General features: G+C 41.6%; 1 protein-coding gene across 7 annotated transcripts in view; it reads right to left on the bottom strand.

The window, feature by feature from the left end:
• TNRC6B (trinucleotide repeat containing adaptor 6B) overlaps window positions 1–18,411 on the bottom strand; it is a 243,249-nt gene that overhangs the window by 54,842 nt on the left and 169,996 nt on the right. For all 7 annotated transcript variants that reach the window (XM_077757919.1, XM_077757920.1, XM_077757925.1 and 4 more), the window contains 2 exons: window positions 12,188–12,275; window positions 7,241–7,262 (listed from right to left, as the gene is read on the bottom strand). In XM_077757919.1, the coding sequence (XP_077614045.1) occupies window positions 7,241–7,262; window positions 12,188–12,275 (110 nt within the window). The remainder of the gene's footprint in view (window positions 1–7,240; window positions 7,263–12,187; window positions 12,276–18,411) is intronic.

Here is an 18,411-nt window from a genome sequence, read left to right as displayed (position 1 = left end):
AAGAAAATAAATTGGCCATTGCATGATACTGTCAATATAGTAGGCTCTGTATAACCTTACAGCAGCTGATGGGTAAAAATAACTGATAAATGAGTGAAGAGGAATTATTCAAAGATTCGTTTTCTCTCTGTGCCTGTAACATTCCAGAGCAGATGGCATTCCTAGTCCCCTTTCCTCTTATTATGATTAGAAACAAGATGCCCGCAAAGGCTGGGAGGATTCTTCCCAATTGGTTTTTAGGATGGAAGGAGCTATGCTTCCACAAGGCCACCCTTCCATAAAAGCTCTAGAATCTCCACTCTACATTAGTCATGTCTGTTACACGCCTGGACTCATTTCCTGAAACAGAGCAAGACATAGCAAGGGCAGCCCACAGCACGGAGGTCTGAAAATCAGTTCGACTAATGTTACAACACTCACAGCACAATCAAAGAAACTTGGTGGGTATCATATATTGTGCAAGATTCCTTGCAAAAGTGCCTCAGAGCATTTTCCCACCACGTCAGAGATAGAAAGGATCATAAATAATAAACCCTTTTTGAAATAAAATCAGACTACGTCTCAACCACTTTCGTTCCAGTATGGTGCTCTATTCTGGGGGACCAGTCACTCAAAACTCCGGGACACAATCAGACAATGCCTGAGGTACATGGTAGGAGCAAACTGTGTTTCAGAAATTGAGTATGGTCTCTTTTGTTTGTTTTTTTATTTTTTTGAGAGAGAGCTTGAGCAGGGGAGGGGGAGAAGATCTGAAGCAGGCTCTGCACTGACAAGCAGTGAGCCTGATGCAGGGCTTGAACTCACGAACCACAAGATCATGATCTGAGCCGAAGTTGGGTGCTCAACCGACTGAGCCACCCAGGTGTCCCAGAACTTGAATGAATTCTTATTCGACACCTTTCTGTGATTTCAAGAATTAAAGCGTTTAGGGGCCAATCATAACTCGACATTAACTGGAGAGCAATCAGCTATTAGGCAGGAGGCCTGATCCAACTTGCTTCCCAAAGTCCACGCTTAGGACCTCCCAGCGTCAGGGTGAGCATTACAGCATGCCCCAGGATGTCCGGTGCTAACAGAGAAGATGGAAATTATGATGGAGTGGGAATTGCTTTTCAGGCCCTCTTGTTTCTCATCAGAACCTTACTGATTTGTAGGCTGTAGTGCAAATCTTTCTCAAGATAAGCTGCTCAAAATAAGGGCATAATTTCTTATCTCCCAGAGAAAAGGTCAGTGGCTTAAACATGATCTCTGTAGCAAAGGGAAACAAAGACATTGTGAAAAACGCTGGGTATCCTATTTTCTAATTTCCATTCATTGACTTCCAAAAACCATTTATTTACTCTAATGACTGAATCTTTTTCCTTTTCCTGGTTGCCGTTATTCTCATCTTACAGTCTGAACTTCAAAACTGCCTCTATTTCTGAAAAGCTTCAGTAAAATGCTACTTTTTCAGATAAAAGTATAAAGGAAATTCTGAAACAGGCTGGACCAATATGAACTACTGTCTTTAACTATCTTGATATTTAAACATGAAACATTAAAAAAATTCTAGAAATGTTTTCCTTGTGAAGAAAACTTTTTTGTGAGAGAGAGAGAGAGAAAACGAGCATGCCCACATACACACTCAAGCAGGGGAGAAGGGCAGAAGCGGGAGGAGAGAGAGAATTCCAAGCAGGCTCCATGCGCAGTGTGGAGCTTGATCCCATGACCCTGGGATCATGACCTGAGCTGAAATCAAAAGTCAAACGCTTAGGCAACTGAGCTACCCAGGCACTCCTAGAAATGTTTTATTACAAGTAGTAGTTAAAACACATAGAAGCCCTCGAAGAGACATTATTCTCAATTGAAAATTTCTCAGTAAATAATCAGTGGTTCCAATGCAATACAACAAGAATCGCAGACTGATGACACACAGACAGTGGCTGCCATGCACTGAAGAGTCCTCTGTGACCTCTAAGCACTGCCTCCATTTCTTTACCTTGTACTCACTCCTCAGATTCCACGCACACTGGCTTTTGCCCTGAACATCTCCCTGGGAACTCTTCTCCTCATTCAACAACTAGTCATCTTCATTGCCAGTCTAATGGACACTCGTTGGACCTTCTCTTGACTTTTCTGCAACTTCGGACACTACTGGCCATATCCTCCCTCTGCTTTTGTGAGAGCTGCTGAGACCCCTCCAGCCAGCTCTTCAGCTCTTCCTTTCTCTCTTCCTTTGTGGGTTCTCACACTCTTGATCAGGGCTCAGCAGACTTTTTCTGTAACGGGCCAGACAGTAAATATTTTAGGTTTTGCTGGCCATACAGTCTTGGTTGTGATGACTCAACTGTGCGTATTGGCAAAAGCAGCCAGAGACCACACGTAAACCATGATGTGGCTGTGTTCCGTTCAATATCAATCTCACTAAAATATAAATTTCATACCACTTTCATTGTCACAAAATACTCTTTTATAATTTTCCTAATCACTGAAAAAATGTAAAAAACATTCCTAGCTCATGGGCAATACAAAAACAGGAGAATTAGATTTGCTCAGAGGGTGAGAGTTGGCAACCTCCTAATCAGAGTTGTAAGATGGCACCCAAATTTGGTTATGAGTTGTGTCTTTATTAACAAAAATTTTTTTAATGTTTACTTTTGAGAGAAAGAAAGAGAGAGCGAGGGCGCAAGCAGGGAAGGGGCAGAGAGAGGGAGACATAGAATCTGAAGCAGTCTCCAGACTCTTGAGCTGTAGCACAGAACCTGACATGGGGCTCAAACCCATGAACTGCGAGATCATGACCTGAGCCGAAGTTGGATGCTCAACCGACTGAGCCTCCCAAGTGCCCTGAGTTGTGTCTTTTTAAAAAATCTGAACATGAAGGTGGGGCCTACACTCTTCCCACATTTAAGTTACTTGAGTACAAACTCCCCCATGCTCAGACTTTTTTATGTCCAAGTGCTTCCCAAATCACTACCTCCAACTTGGATCTTTTCAACCCTTCTTCCTCTTATCCTCAAACTTGTTCCCAAATCTCCCCGTCATCTCTTAGTTCAAGAAACAAGAGTCATCACCCAACCAGCTTCTCAAGTCAGAAACCTGGAAGGCAATGCAGACTTTGCTTTCTTCGCGCATCATTATCTGATCATCATTACATTCCACTGAACCAAAGCATGTCTCCAATGCTTTCCTTCCCCCCTCTCTATCACCAATGCTCCTAATCAGGTTCAAGTCCTTGTTACCTCCCATCTGGACTATTCTGTGCCCATCTATCTCAACCACATGCCTTATACCTCACAATCATTCACTTTCAAGTGGCAGCCACAACCATCTCTGAACAAATGGTTCCCACCATGGTGTTAGAGAATAGAAGTGTTTCTACAAGGTATAAGGGATACTGCAAGTAGTTTTGTTTGTAAAGTGTTTACTTGGAAGGAAAAACCCATCTCAAATCTTAATAAATTAGAGTAGACTCACGTTATCCCAACCACCACCAGGCACTCACTGAATATGCCTTCTGGGGTAGACTCGAATTGTGGCTGATGTACCACAATGACCCATCACCCCCGATATGTTGATGGGAAGGCGCTGTCCCTCAGCCGTGCCCCAGGTGGGGATCAGGTCATGGGACTAATGCTGTGGATGCTAATACCTAAAAATATCAACTTATATTGAGCTGGAGGCTTTTCCCTGTTGCTTTGACTCTCACCATCAGTATTTCTGGTAGCAGAGTAAGGCTCACCGAACAAAACACCTAACACACATTTACCATGAGAGACTGCTAAGCATCAGGCACCAGAGCCCTTCAAATCTTTGAAGACCATTACCTGAGCTTCCTCAGGTAGGGGCCTTCCCCTGGGGGGTTAGACATTCCCACATGTTCAACCCTTGCAAACATGATACAGGGTCAAATTCATTGACCAATCTGGCCCAAACCGCACAGGCTCCACAGAGGTTGATCTGTTTCTTTCCACAGTGTTGGGCCTATTACAGAAACTGCAAATCCCCTCCTAGATGCTGTGCTCCTGCTAATGCCACTTAAGGTCAGGTTAATTCTTATCAATCAGTCATTTCATACTGATAACTACACGTTTAAGCCAACCATGACCCTAACAGCTTTTTCACAGTGCAAAATTGCTATGTCCAAACCCCTGTGTTGTACAGCCTCTCCTAATCTTATTTTTCACCCCTGTTTTACCTGGTCTGTTACATCAACAGCATAGGCTCTTGAGATTCTTTTTTATTTTTTTAGCTTAATTTTTAAATTTATTTTTTAAATATTTATTTGAGAGAGAGAATGTACGTGGGTGCACATGTGGGGGAGGAGGGGAAGAGAGAGAGAGAGAGAGAGAGAGAGAGAGAGAGAGAGAGAGAGAGAGAGAGAGAGAATCCCAAGCAGACTCTGTGTGTCAATGCAGAGCCTGATGCGGGGCTCGATCTCATGAACTGTGAGATGATGACCTGAGCCAAAGTCAAGAGTCAGACGCTTAACTGACGGAGCCACCCAGGCACCCTGACTCTTGAAATTCTAAGTCCAACATCCAACAAGGGGGGATATCAGCCTCTACGTTAAGTGCTTTGGACTGTTTACAGGCTAGCAGGCCCACGTCTAGTCCATGTCTTCACAGAACCTCCACTTGAAATCCTGCCCTATTCTCCAGAATTGTTTTGTTTTTTTTTAAATAAGGAAGATAAAGACAGAACATACAATGACTCTGCTTTTTCTCTGAAATAGGGACAAATCTGACCTCAGTCCTCTGTACATACACTTGACACCAATAGAGTTGTTTTTCTTACAGGGCTTACTGGGGAAAGAGGGGCAGATTCAGAGTTACAGGGAGACTACGTGAGTAAGGCACCACCTTTGGGAAGAGGAAAAGGACCCAGAAACATCAGCTGAGCGAAGTGAAGAATGGGATTTAGAGTGCAGACAGGCTCTTGGGAACAAACATAAAGATGTGTCTGAAGTGGGGTAAAAACCCAGAAAGGTCAGGCCTACCACTAGGCCACATCTTACCCTCCCTCCACTTGAAATACTGTCCTATTCTCTCCAGAATTCCCATTTTTCCTCTGCCTCTACTTACAGTCTAACAGACTCCAGAGATCATTTTTATTTTTACTTCTGTTTTCTCTGTGGTTCTACTAAGTAAGTTCTTTAGGAGACCTGAAAACAGGCTCTCATCTTTCTTTAGGATTATTTTACTTTCATTTTTTCATGGGGGTGGGGGTAGGGTGGAAGAGTGTGGAAACTGCGAGGCTGTATTCCATTTTATGGTAGGTGTGAGAAGGATCCTAATCGGAAAGAAAGTTCAGTAGTAAGTAGAAAAGAAAGTTTGATTTTTAAGATTTTGGCAGAAGGAACAGGAATGCGTTTCTGAGAACAGACGTAGAGGAAAAAAAAAATCTGAGAAGGAATGCCTTAGTGAATTTTCGATTTTCCAGTAGAAACACCATGTACCATACTTGTTTCCACAGCTTAGCTGGTACGTGGCTTCATGATCATTAGAGTTGTGGCCAGGCCCAGGAACCAAACCACCATGTTCCAACAACCACAGGGCCCGGATTTTCCAGGAAAATGCTAATTTTCTCATCTGTTGTCCCCATAAATCATCAGAAAGTCCTATAAATATAAATACTACGTGCCCAAATCCTTTCCTAGACAGTATGTTGGTTTAGAAAATATGGACACTGTACCACTATCAAGAACTCTATTTTTATGGTAAAGTATAACTTATATTTCAAACAAGAAATTTATAAACACACTTCCAAATAAAGCCCATTTCTGGGTTGGTACTGCCTGAAAATACAAGGGAAGAACACTATTCTAAGTAATTAAGATAATCATAACTAATAATATTTCTTATCAGTTTATTTTCTAAATCACTACAAGGTCCCAGACTACATTTGCCCTGGAAATGCCTTTTGGTTAGAAATACATTACAATATTGTCTACTCATCTGAGAATTTACTTTCCAAAACTAAGTTTCCTTCCAAACTAGCACTGTCTTTATTAGTTCTCTATCCCTGTGTGACAGGCTTTGGCCTGGTGGTCCAATAATAGAAAATAAAACCAAGAAGAAACAAATCATTAGAAGGCCTCCCATCACATGTTGGCTGATCCAGCGTCCTGACCTTCCTCCGAGTCATCACAGTCCTATATGATTCCCTTCACCTGGGGCAGTGGTTCTCAACCTGGGACATGTCCCGGGGGCACCTGTAGAGCTTCTCAAAATACATCTGCTAGGGCTGTGGCCTGAAGGTTTGGGAGGAGGCCCCCGCTTGTGTATTTTGACAAGTCATCAAGCAAGTGATTTTAATGCGTACCCTGGTTGAGAACCACTCATTTAAGTGGGCAAGGATAGGAGATAGAACACTGGTCTCAAGGAACGAAGTCTACCACTCTGAAAGGGAACTGACCAAAAGTGTGGCCAATACCAGACCAAACTGCATAATCAAAATTGACCGAAGAGAGAGAGATATGAAAACACAGAGACCAATGAGTTGAGGATGATGTGAGGGACATCTGCTTATGTTTACAATACATCACTGTTTTAACAGGGTTAAAATTCATTATTATTATTATATATATATTTTTTTAATATTTTTATTTCTTGGAGAGAGAGAGAGAGAGAGAGAGAGAGCGTGAGCAGGGGAGGGTCAGAGAGAGAGGGAGACACAGACTCTGAAATAGGCTCCAGGCTCTGAGCTGGCAGTCAGCACAGAGCCCGACGCAGGGCTCGAACCCACGAACCGCGAGATAATGACCCAAGCGAAAGTCGGACGCTTAACCGACTAAGCCACCCAGGCGCCCCTATTATTATAATTTTTAAAAAGGGTGTTCCAGGCTCTAGCTCAGAAGACCATGTGACCAACCTAGACATAACACTCCCTTTCAGGCTCAGTGCAGGCCATGGATCAAGATGGTTAAAAATCTTCTGCAATTCTGTAAATTAGGGGCTGGTGTTTTGTTTTGTTATTGTTTTGAAAAGGCTCAGTTCAAAATCATGACCCATATACTTTCAAAACAGGGTATTACTTTTTCTAATCCCTTTTGCCTCCTAAAAAATTTAAGGCCAACCAGAAACACTACTACAAGTACTTTTAATTTATCATTACTGCTCTTCAGTGGCTGCAAACAACCAATTTAATTACTCTGCACCCACTCTCACTAATCAAGTGGACTGGAGGCTGAGTCAGCAAGAGTGTAAAATCTAAAACAGAAGCTTCCACCAACTTAGAAAGGGAAAAAAAAAAATCTTACCTTTGGTTTTTTGTTCCGTGACCTGAAAAAATAAACAGACATAAGTGAATGAGATTTACCTTCTAGTTCGCTATTATAAGACTACTTTAATGCTGATTAACTTAAGTGATTCAAGCTGTCAGACACACAGGCATAGTTCAAATCCAGAAAAAAAAGCTGACAGTTCGGACATCTTTCTATAAAGACAACGGCCATATGTCCAGTTATAACATACATGACCTTCATTATGAAGGACACTAAAAATTAAAACCAGAAGCATTCCACTCTCATTAAATGATGAAGTATCTGTATCAGGAATGCTGCTTGTCATTTTGATAATCTGAGTAGAAAGCAAACGATGTAGCTTAGAAACAAAATTAGCCATAGAGACAAAAAGGTTACCCCAGGAGTATGGACTCAAATACTTGATCTCAAATCTAGAAAACAACAGTTCGAGGGCCCATCATCAGAAGTATCAGAGGCCATGGCAGGAAGGCAGGATTTAAAACCAAGCCATGCCACTTCCTGGCTGTGTGATCTGTTTTCTATTTATCTGCTGAATGGAGATAATAATAGTATCTCTATACAAAGGGTTGTTATAAGGATTAAATTGGATATCCTATGCCAATGCTCAATAAATGTTTCTTATTTCTAATCAAAGTTCACAGAAACAGTGTGATATACAGCAGTGAGTGAAATATGTAAATTTTGGACAAATAAAGACTGCTTTGTTGAAAGTATTTCTTCTTTACAGATTAACTAACACATTTATGGAAGTGATTAACCTAAAAGACTAGACAGGATGAATAGAATAATGGGTTTTTAGAGAGTTTAGAAATGATGATTAGGAGCCACATGGAAAACTGCTTCTGCTATTAAGAGAGGAAAATAAAGGAGGGCACCTAATTATATATGTCTTATAATATTAAAACAAAACCACAAAAAGCCATGCATACGAAGAACATCCAAAAGAAAATGCGCCAGAATTCTAACAGGGCTTCTATTACCACCACCACCACCACCACCACCATCATAGAGATCATGCATGATTTTGACTCCCCTTTCCCAAATGTTAATCTTCCAAAGCACTTTTAATGGTTCTCTGACTTCCAATAGAAAAGAAGATGTTTGATTATTTCTGGCTGGTAGTCATGCCACGTTCCTACTCTGGGTGCTCATGAAAACTTGCCCATCTTTGCAGAGTATGTCCTATAGCTAACCAGCCCACTTCATAGTGGATGGCATCACCCCAGACTTGGACTCTGAGTTAAAGGATCTGGTTGTATGACCTCCAGGAGCATTCCTTACATTCTTATATTAAAAGCCAAGTTAATTCTACTGTACTGAATTTGTAGTAGACAGCATCTTAAAATGTGTTTCCATGAACTAATTATTACAGAGCTCAAGTCTACTGTGCAATTTTTCTAAAACTCTATCTAACCAACAATGAACTAATTTGTCTCCACATACCAATTCCTTAAGGCAATTTAAATTTTATAACATCATAAATATTTCTTAGAATGCCATTAAAAAATTTTTTTAATGCTTTTTATTTATTTCTGAGAGAGAGAGAGAGAGAGAGAGAGCGCGAGCAGGGGAGGGTCAGAGAGAGAGGGAGACACAGAATCTGAAACAGGCTCCAGGCTCTGAACTAGCTGTCAGCACAGAGTCCGACACAGGACTCAAACCCATGAACTGTGAGATCATGACCTGAGCCGAAGTCAGACACTTAACCGACGGAGCCACCCAGGCGCCCCTACAATGCCATTTTGAAGATCAAGTTATACAGGAAGTCAGTGCTTTCCCCAGCTGTAAGTGACAAACCCAAATAATGTCAAATGTGTCTTACAATGTGGTTTCTGTTAAAAGAGCTGTCCTCCAGACGGTGAAAAGCTGGAGGATCAAAGCATGTGTTCTGCCAACACTAAACAATGATCCTTTTGCAGCATCAGCTTAATGAATGTGAATGGAATCCTTCCTTGACACCTTTCTCATGAATGAAAATCGAACACAGTTTACTCAGTTATGGCTCTAGAAAGAGCAAACTGCTCATGAGAAAAGCTCAACTTTAATGTCTGTGTGGAAATAATTTAACTTAAAATACAAGTCAATTCTTCAAGACAATTACATTGCCAGCACTCCTTTTTGACCATGGATTTATTAAACAAACATTTTTTTGAGTGACTCTTATGTACTGGGCACTGACCGCCCTACTTCCTGGAAATACAAACAGGAATAAAACCTTGACAAATGTACAGTCTCACAGGAAAGGCAGACATGAGGAGATGATTACAAAGCACTGGGGTGAGCAGCGAGAAGGATGTGGAAGCACCGCAAATCGTGCTGATTGAATGAATGAATGGCTACGTAGTAGAACCCCTGGCACATTCTCTACAGTTCTTTGCATCACAGCAAATTTTATGCCTCCTGGTTGAGGCGCTGTCTCTACATTAAGGTTGGAAACCACCAAGACAATCACATGGTAAGCTTTGTACTCTTTCCTAAAACTGCTAAATCAGAATCTGATTCTGAAATTACACGATGGTTCAGGATGATAAAACAATATCCAAGGCCACGTGTTGGCCTAGGTCTTGTGGCAGCCAATGTAGAACATTTCTGAACAAAAATGACTGAATTTTTATTGTTCATTACCAGCCATTTGAAATTTTAGTTATGGTGATTTTTCTCTTTGCCATAACTTTGGAACCAATTCTTAATACAGATGCAAGTACAGAGGGGACACTGTCCAGCTGTATATTTTTAGGGGCGCCTGGGTGGTTCAGTTGGTTAAGGTCCGACTTCAGCTCAGGTCATGATCTCACGGTCAGTGAGTTTGAGCCCCGCCTCAGGTTCTGTGTTGTGAGTGCAGAGCCCACTTCAGATCCTCTGTCGTCCATTCTCTATGCCCCTCCCCTGCTCTCTCTCTCTCCTAAAAATAAACATCAAATTTTCATTTTTTAATGTTTATTTATTCATTTTTGAAAGAAAGAGAGAGACAGGGTGGGGAGGGGCAGAGAGGGAGAGGGAAAGAGAATCCCAAGCAGGCTCTATGCTGGTGGCGGGGCTTGAACTCACAAACCATGAGATCATGACCTGAGCTGAAACCAAGAGTCGGATGCTTAACCATCTGAGCCACCCAAGCGCCCCCATCCCAATTTGCTCTTGAATAAACCCACACCATCTGGTATTTCAAATCATTTTTCTATTAGTGGGATCCACAGCAAAAGTTTACAGATGCATATACTATAAATCACTTCCAGATACTCATATTGTCCAGGTGAGAAACACTGTTACCTAAGTGAAGGATGTAGACTGTACAGTGTCTGAAATAACCCCTCCATTTGGTATCTTCTTGTTACCGGCCTTGGCTCAAGTTCATGAGTGTCCAGCCTATGAATCATTCACACAGACTGTAAAACCCAATTTTTATATCAATTTAGTCGACGAAATGTGAATGCCCTAGAGGAAAGCAAGCCTTCGCTGAGGTTCACTCTCCACCACTCAGAGCGGAAGATCTGTGTGCGGAGGTGGTGCCAACAGCTGGTGGACTTGGTTATCACAACCTCAAAATGTGAAATGGGGATGTGTCCTCAAAGGGAAGGAAGTATGAAAAAGGCCTCTGGGTCATCCTCTGACATCTTTATTCAGACTCTTTACTGACATTTTAGACAATTCTAACAAGCTCAGATTAGAAGCAACACATTAGAAGCAGGTACCCTGAGAGTATGAGGGTGTGATGGTGAGCACACGACTATGAATAGAAACAGAAACACAATTAAAAGCAGACAAGAGCTTAAAGAGTGCGCACAGCAGTCTATTATAACACCAAACAATAATGAATATTACTTGTAATTAAGTCATGAGGAAAAAATAAAATTACATTCTGTATGTTTAATGTGGCAGGGTCACATGCAATCCAATTCGGAAAATATTTCCAGCATCGTTTTTTTATACTGGCACTCATAAATGATCTATTTCAAAAGTTCAGAAAACTGAATTACGGGAATATACACTACAGCTAATAATGCTGGGGAAACTCCTGGTGTCCCTTAGAGCCTACATTGGTTTGTGTCCGACTGCCTGCCTTGAGTCTATTCTAAATCTAGAGTTCCCTCTGAAGCCTGTAACAGTTTCTGCCTCCCTAAACTGAGCTTCAATAACCGGACACCAGAGCAGGGACCCTCAAACCTGCCTCGCTGTGAGGTCCTGCTCCCCAAGGGCTCTGGGTAGTGGTAGTAAGAACTGGAGGCAAATCACTTTACCTCCAAAAAGGCACAGAAGCACACCCGCCGAGCCAGAGCCCTGTCAGGCAATGCTAACGAATGGGGAGGTGGGGGAAGTAAGGTCAAACAAGGGCGGGGGCTGTGGGGTACACACTGAGGCAGAGGACAGCACCCTCGGTCCAAGCACGTCAACTAAGACCTATCCGTTGACAACAGTGAGACCTAGGTCTTTTCCTCTTAGCCTCTCTTCTTCCCTCAGCAAGCTCCTCAAATCCAGGCAATACCATCTCCCACAAAGCTCTAAGCAGGCCCACCGGTCCCGTGAGGGAGACTTCTTTATGGGATTATCAGAAGGCAGACTCGTGCAAGTGACCATGCTGTAGAGGGACCGCAAGGGGGACACTGGGGTGAACTACGGCAAGACCTGAAGTTATTTTATAAGCTGACCTAAGAAAATGGAGATTGACTGCGATACGAATAGGAAATTTGGTAAGAATTTAAGTGGCGGGGATTCACTTGCCTTTCTCCAAACTTATACTGTTGTTCTCATTAAATCAGCTGCAGCATTACTGAGTATCTACTTTATGGTAACAAATGTAGGTCTTTAACTCCCACTTTCTGATCTTACAACTTCCAAGTAAATTAAGCAAGCAGCATTATTGAGATGTCAGGTATCTCACCCGAGGCAGTTACTTATTCTAGATGCGTGGTGGATGCAAAGACAGACGCAAGTAATTAAACCCACCTTCTGAGTGGCTTCTTTTTTCTTTTTCTCCTCTTTCTTCCTTTTCTTGTCTTCCATTAACTGTTCTTCCCTTTCTTGCTCCTTCTCTCTGTTAAAGTAATGTCACACCAGAAGGTTAACATCTTTATTCACAGTCTATTTGTGTAGCAAATTAAATGCTTGTAAACGGTACGCAAACCATGCCATCTCTCTGAGCAGAATATGGTATTTTACTTAAACTAAGAGGATGCATAAAACTCCCACATTTAGTTATCCGCATGTTTTGGTTTGTTATCTTTTCTGCAAAGTACGACATCAAGTTTGGTTTCAAAGAAGCCCATTAAAGTGAGCTTTATAATATCTTCCTAAAAGAACACACGCACACACATATACACACACACACACACACACACAGCAAAAATCCTGATTTAAATGTGACAACATCCAGTTGGCTTCTGGGAATATTCCTGAATTAATACTTGGTCTTCAAAAGTACAAGTAGAAAACACATAAAATACAGCATTAATAATGTCAAAGAAAAAGGAATATATATTTTTTGAAAGGCAATATTCCTCACAAATAATACAGAATATATTAATTACTTATGGTACACAGATATTTATCACAATTCAGATATTTTCACCTGACATCTTCAGAATGGTGAATTCTATGTTCTATATTCTGTATTTTTCTTCTACATTATTAATGCTGTGTGTTTTACATGTTCTCTACCTGTGTTTCTAAGGCAGGTACCATGTGTCCTGTAAACCCATGTGTTATTCCTCACTAAGTGAGTTCAGAGTTGCATCTTCCTACGCACCTTACTTAAGACAACTGCTGCCCTCAATTAGAACAAAAATGATATATAATACTAAAGATTCTAGTTAAAGAAATGTGCTGGAATCTTAAGATATTAATATAATGTAATGCCTCATATCCAAAAAGTACCTTTAGAAAATAATATTTATTCTATTATGTAACATATTCTAATATATATTCTACTATAATGCATATAGTAAGCTGCCAACTCTCACTCCCTATGTATCAAATGCAGTGCAAAACTACTACTGTCACCTCAGAGCTCTAGGCAGGAATGCCACGCTTACTGAAATTCAGAGCTGGAAGGAGAGTCCGAGCTCTAGTTCCCATTGCCCCCAAATACTGAACAGACACTTGTGATTTTAGGTGAGCCAACACATCACAGTCATGGTTTCATAGATACCATCTAGAAAAATGCTAAGTTACAAGTCAGACAAAGTAAATGCGTTAAGTAAATGTTTGCAGACGTGGCAAAAATCACAGGGACAGTTCTGGAAGGAATCACGCTTGGGGAGTGGTAACCACTCAGCCTGTACAAAGGAAGGATCTGAGGACCAACACTGAAGTTGGCTCTCGTCAACGGATAAGTAATGCTTTATTTCTAGGAAACAAGAACGAAGCAACAACAACAAAAATAGGTGTTTTACCCATATGTCAAGCTTTCCGTGGTTCTGTCCACATTCACAAATATTGGCCTTTCTCTTTCTGTGCCTCTGGCATAAATATACAAAATCCTAATGTGTACAATTCACACTCCAAAGGTAACTTCAATGAAAACTTTAAAAATACAATCAAGGGGGTGCCCAGGTGGCTCCGTCGGTCAAGTGTCTGACTTCGACTCAGGTGATGATCTCGGGGTTCGTGAGCTCGAACCCCGCATTGGGCTCGCTGCTGCAGAGCCTGCTTCAGATCCTCTGTTTCCCTCTGTCTCTACCCCTCCCCCACTCACACACTCTCTCAAAAATAAACAAAAAAAAAAATAGAAAATAGAAACAAGGAAGAGATTTTATTGTAGTTCCCTTAGACTGGATTTCTCTGGAGTCACAGTGTTTGCACATCAGTCTCAGAATGAAGCTCTTGGTGAAAATCCACGTACAGCACTGCACTACTTTAGGAACATGGCTTTATGAAAACTGGCAAGATGGACGCTGACCATCTAAGGTAGGCTGGCCACAGATCCTGTTGTATTTGGTTCCCAGAGCCTCTTGCTTCCTCTGGCTGCAAGTGGGAGAAGATGGCGTTCCTCATGACCCAGTTACTGTGACTTGGTTCCTTATTTTTAAAGTGCAAGGCACTACATAAAAAGAGCAACCACAGTCAAAAACTCTGTATAAATATTCAATGCCCTAAAAAACAGTAAATTGCCATTTCTAGGTCTATTCTAAAAAGTTTATTTTAAAAATGCAATGTGAAAAAAGAAAAAGAAAAGAAAAGCAAGTCTTTAATGAAACACATTCTTAAAAACACTAACCTTTTCAAGTATTTCCTATAAACAGGTAATTCAGGGAAAGGGACTGAAATTCATGTTCACTACAAGCAGATTTATTTCCAAAACAAATATTTTTTCAAAGCTTTCCAGGAGACAGGCTGTGCTTTCACCCTGATCTTTTACTGCTTATACTGGTAGAATAGAGTTTTCTCTTTAGATTTCACTTCCTTAGGAAGAATTTATTTTCCCAAACCAAACTTGACTGAAAAACCTGCCATTCACTTAATAATGAATCCAAAAGTAGAGTTCACCTTTCTTCTTTTAAAAAAAAATTTTTTTTTTTTTTTAATATTTGTTTATTTTTGAGAGGGAGACAGAGCATGAGCAGGGGAGGAACAGAGAGAGAGGGAGACACAGAATCCAAAGCAGGCTCCAGGCTCTGAGCTGTCAGCACAGAGGCTGATGCGGGGCTTAAACTCATGAACAATGAGGTCACGACCAGAGCCGAAGTCGGATACTCAACCAACCAAGTCACCCAGGTGCCCTATGTTCTGTAGCGCTGTGTTATGCTGTATCTTGGCTGCACATTAGCATCATTGGGGAGCTTTAAAATAACCCCATGCTGAATCAGAGTCCAAGAGGGCAAAGCAGGTATCCATGTGGGGAAGGTGATGGTTACATACAAGGGGACTGATCAACAGATATATTAATGATGATGTCAATCAGGCTTATCATTGTTTGGAAAAGTCTCAAAAGAGTCCTGTGGACTTGGATCAGAATGAGCTATTGGCCTCAACTCATGGTTTTTAATATATAGAAGCAGACATAACAATAAACATAGATATAATTTTGTGAGCCCACATGTGTGTATATTCCTTCATGTATGCAAACACACACACACACACACACACACACACACACACACTCCTTTGCTCTATTATTGGGAGGGTTTGGGAACAAGCAATACCCAACTAGCAATGAACACAACTGGTACCGAGACTCTGGCTTCTGAATATCATTCTTAACTAAAAGAATTAGAGTTCTTTTTAAAAAGAGCTAATTTGGGGCTAAGACAAAGAAAGTACAAAATGAACGTGGAACGCCTGTTGCCTAGAAGCAAGGAAAAGGTCAACAAATGATGGGGCATGTCAAATGGTGGCAGAGACCAAATGTGAAGGGGTTCCTCCAAGCTAAACCTGGGATGACGGGAGCATAAAAATAATGATGGTAAGAAACCTTAAGTCACTGTATAATACAGGAAGACATGAGTTCATCCAGACAGAAGTAAGTAAATGAATAAGTTAAAAGTGAAAGGGATGGAATATTCACATAGTGTTAAAGTGTCTCCCCATAAAAATACTTATTTTTTAGAAAGGAAAAAAGAATAATTACACAGAGAAGAAGCCTGGCAGACATCACCTTAGTCAAGTAAAATACATGAGTACCATCATAATGGAATAAATTGAAATCGTGAGTTACATGATTAGATACTCTGAGAACACAGAATTTCTCTATGATATTCTTTTCAAATATGTATCACCTGAATTTCATCATGACGAAATGTCAGAGAACCTCAAGTTGAGAAGCATTTTACCAAATAATTGTTCTGCAACCTTCTAAAGTTTCAAGATCACTGAATCAAGGAAACGGAAGGAGACCAACAAGACACAATAACCAAATGCAAAGTGTGACCCTTTTGCAATAAAGGCCATTACTGGGGTGTCAGACCCTGAGTAGGGGCTGCAGATTAAATGGTAGTACTGTATCAGTGTTTTGTTTTGATGGTTGTTACTATGGTTATACAGGAGAATGTTCTTGGTTTTTTAGAAATACACTAAAGTAAAAAAAAAAAAAGGAAATACACTATAGTATCNGAACACAGAATTTCTCTATGATATTCTTTTCAAATATGTATCACCTGAATTTCATCATGACGAAATGTCAGAGAACCTCAAGTTGAGAAGCATTTTACCAAATAATTGTTCTGCAACCTTCTAAAGTTTCAAGATCACTGAATCAAGGAAACGGAAGGAGACCAACAAGACACAATAACCAAATGCAAAGTGTGACCCTTTTGCAATAAAGGCCATTACTGGGGTGTCAGACCCTGAGTAGGGGCTGCAGATTAAATGGTAGTACTGTATCAGTGTTTTGTTTTGATAGTTGTTACTATGGTTATATAGGAGAATGTTCTTGGTTTTTTAGAAATACACTAAAGTAAAAAAAAAAAAAAAAGGAAATACACTATAGTATAGGGGAAAGGGATGTAGGTGGTGGTACAATGGGATAGCGATTTATTCCTAAATGATTCAGGAAAAGTGTTGTTTTTATCATACTTGCAACTTTCCCGTAAGTTCAAGATTGTTTCCAAAAAGAAAAAAAAATCAACAAAACCATTACGAGGGTAGCACCCCAGTCCCATTACATGGAAATCTCTGGGGAAGGGGTCGCCTGGGTGGCTCAGTTGGTTAAGCGTCTGACTTCAGCTCAGGTCATGATCTCATAGTTCCTGGGTTTGAGCCTCGTGTCAGGCTCTGCGCGGACAGCTCAGAGCCTGGAACCTGCTTCAGATTCTGCTTCCTCCTCTATCTGTCCCTCCCCGAATCACTCACACACTTTCTCTCTCAAAAATAAACTTAAAAAAAAAAAAAAAAACTCTAGGGAGAGAACCATTGCTCTAAATTCTTGTGTTTAAGCCCACACTTTAAAAATCAAACCTCCATCCAGCAATCAAATACAAGTGCCATGTGAGTAGCTGGGTCCCACTTAACTATCGACTGCTTCCAAGTCTGAAAGAAGAAATCATTCACATTCTCCCCCAGCCCTAAATACACAGCCAGATGCAAGTGCAAACACTAATCTAGAATTAAAAAAAGCCAAAACTACTTTCAAGAATGTCTAAGGTGAAGATAATACAACCGTTTCCTTCTTTTTTTTCTCTCTCTCTCTCTCTCTTTCTTTCTACAATAACCATTAATTGAAAGAAGTAGAAAGAACTTTTTTTTAGAAAGACAGTACTTGGACGAAGGGGAAAATACCCACTGTTGGCCTGAGCGGAGGCAGACGAGGACTCCGGTCCTGCTCACAAGCTCAGAGCACTGAACTGCTGCACCACACGTTCCCAAGCTCCGCGTGTCTAAGACCACGCAGGGCAATTAAGGACGGTGCCATCTGGACAACTCCCCAGAGCTCACATTCGAGACCATGCACAGTGCAGTCCCAGCTTCCGGATTTCCCTCATCCGTTCCGCGTTCCGTGTATCTGACAGAGAGACCTTCCTCCTTTTTGTGGCCCAACCACACCTCACCCTGTTGTCAAGTCCTGGCTCAACATCCATCCACTGGAGCTCCCCGACGACTCCAGTTCGTAGGAGCCGGGCCCTCCTTGGACTCCCCACAACCACTACCTTGGCTTGTTGTCCGGCCTTCAAGGCGTTGGTTGCTGTCAGTCACTGACAGCCTCAGACCACGTGAAAGGACTTCCTTGCAGCATGGATGCCTTGACCACAACTCTGGGAAACAGAGACTGGTCTGGGGGGCTAGTCTGTGTCGCCCCTCTCCTCTATCAGGATGCCCAGGGATCGATCTGTTCCTCAACAGACGATCACTTGCCTATCATGAGCTGACACTTTTCTCAGTACTGGGGATACAGCAGAAACAAAACCACACTCCAGCTCTTGGGGAGGTGGCGGGGAGGGGGGCTCACATTCCAGTGGGGGAGACAGGAAACAAACAAAATATACAACAAAAATATAAAAGTATAAAAGATACACCTCAGGTGGCAACATGTGCCCAGGAGAGGACAGGGTGGGCGAAGCTGATGGAGACAGCAGACATCTTACACATGATGGGTAGGAAAGGGCTCTCTGATAAAGTGGCCTGAGAGTCCCACCGAAGTGAAGGATTCTGTGGATATCTGGGAGACAGCATTATGAGACGGTGTGTGAGGAACAGCAAAGGGGCTGGAGCAAGGGGAGGAAGGGAGAAAGTGATGGGTG

This window comes from Crocuta crocuta, unplaced genomic scaffold (assembly GCF_008692635.1).
Source record: "Crocuta crocuta isolate KB4526 unplaced genomic scaffold, BGI_CrCroc_1.0 scaffold143, whole genome shotgun sequence".
Lineage (NCBI taxonomy): Eukaryota > Metazoa > Chordata > Mammalia > Carnivora > Hyaenidae > Crocuta > Crocuta crocuta.
This window is presented reverse-complemented; position numbering and strand designations above follow the sequence as displayed.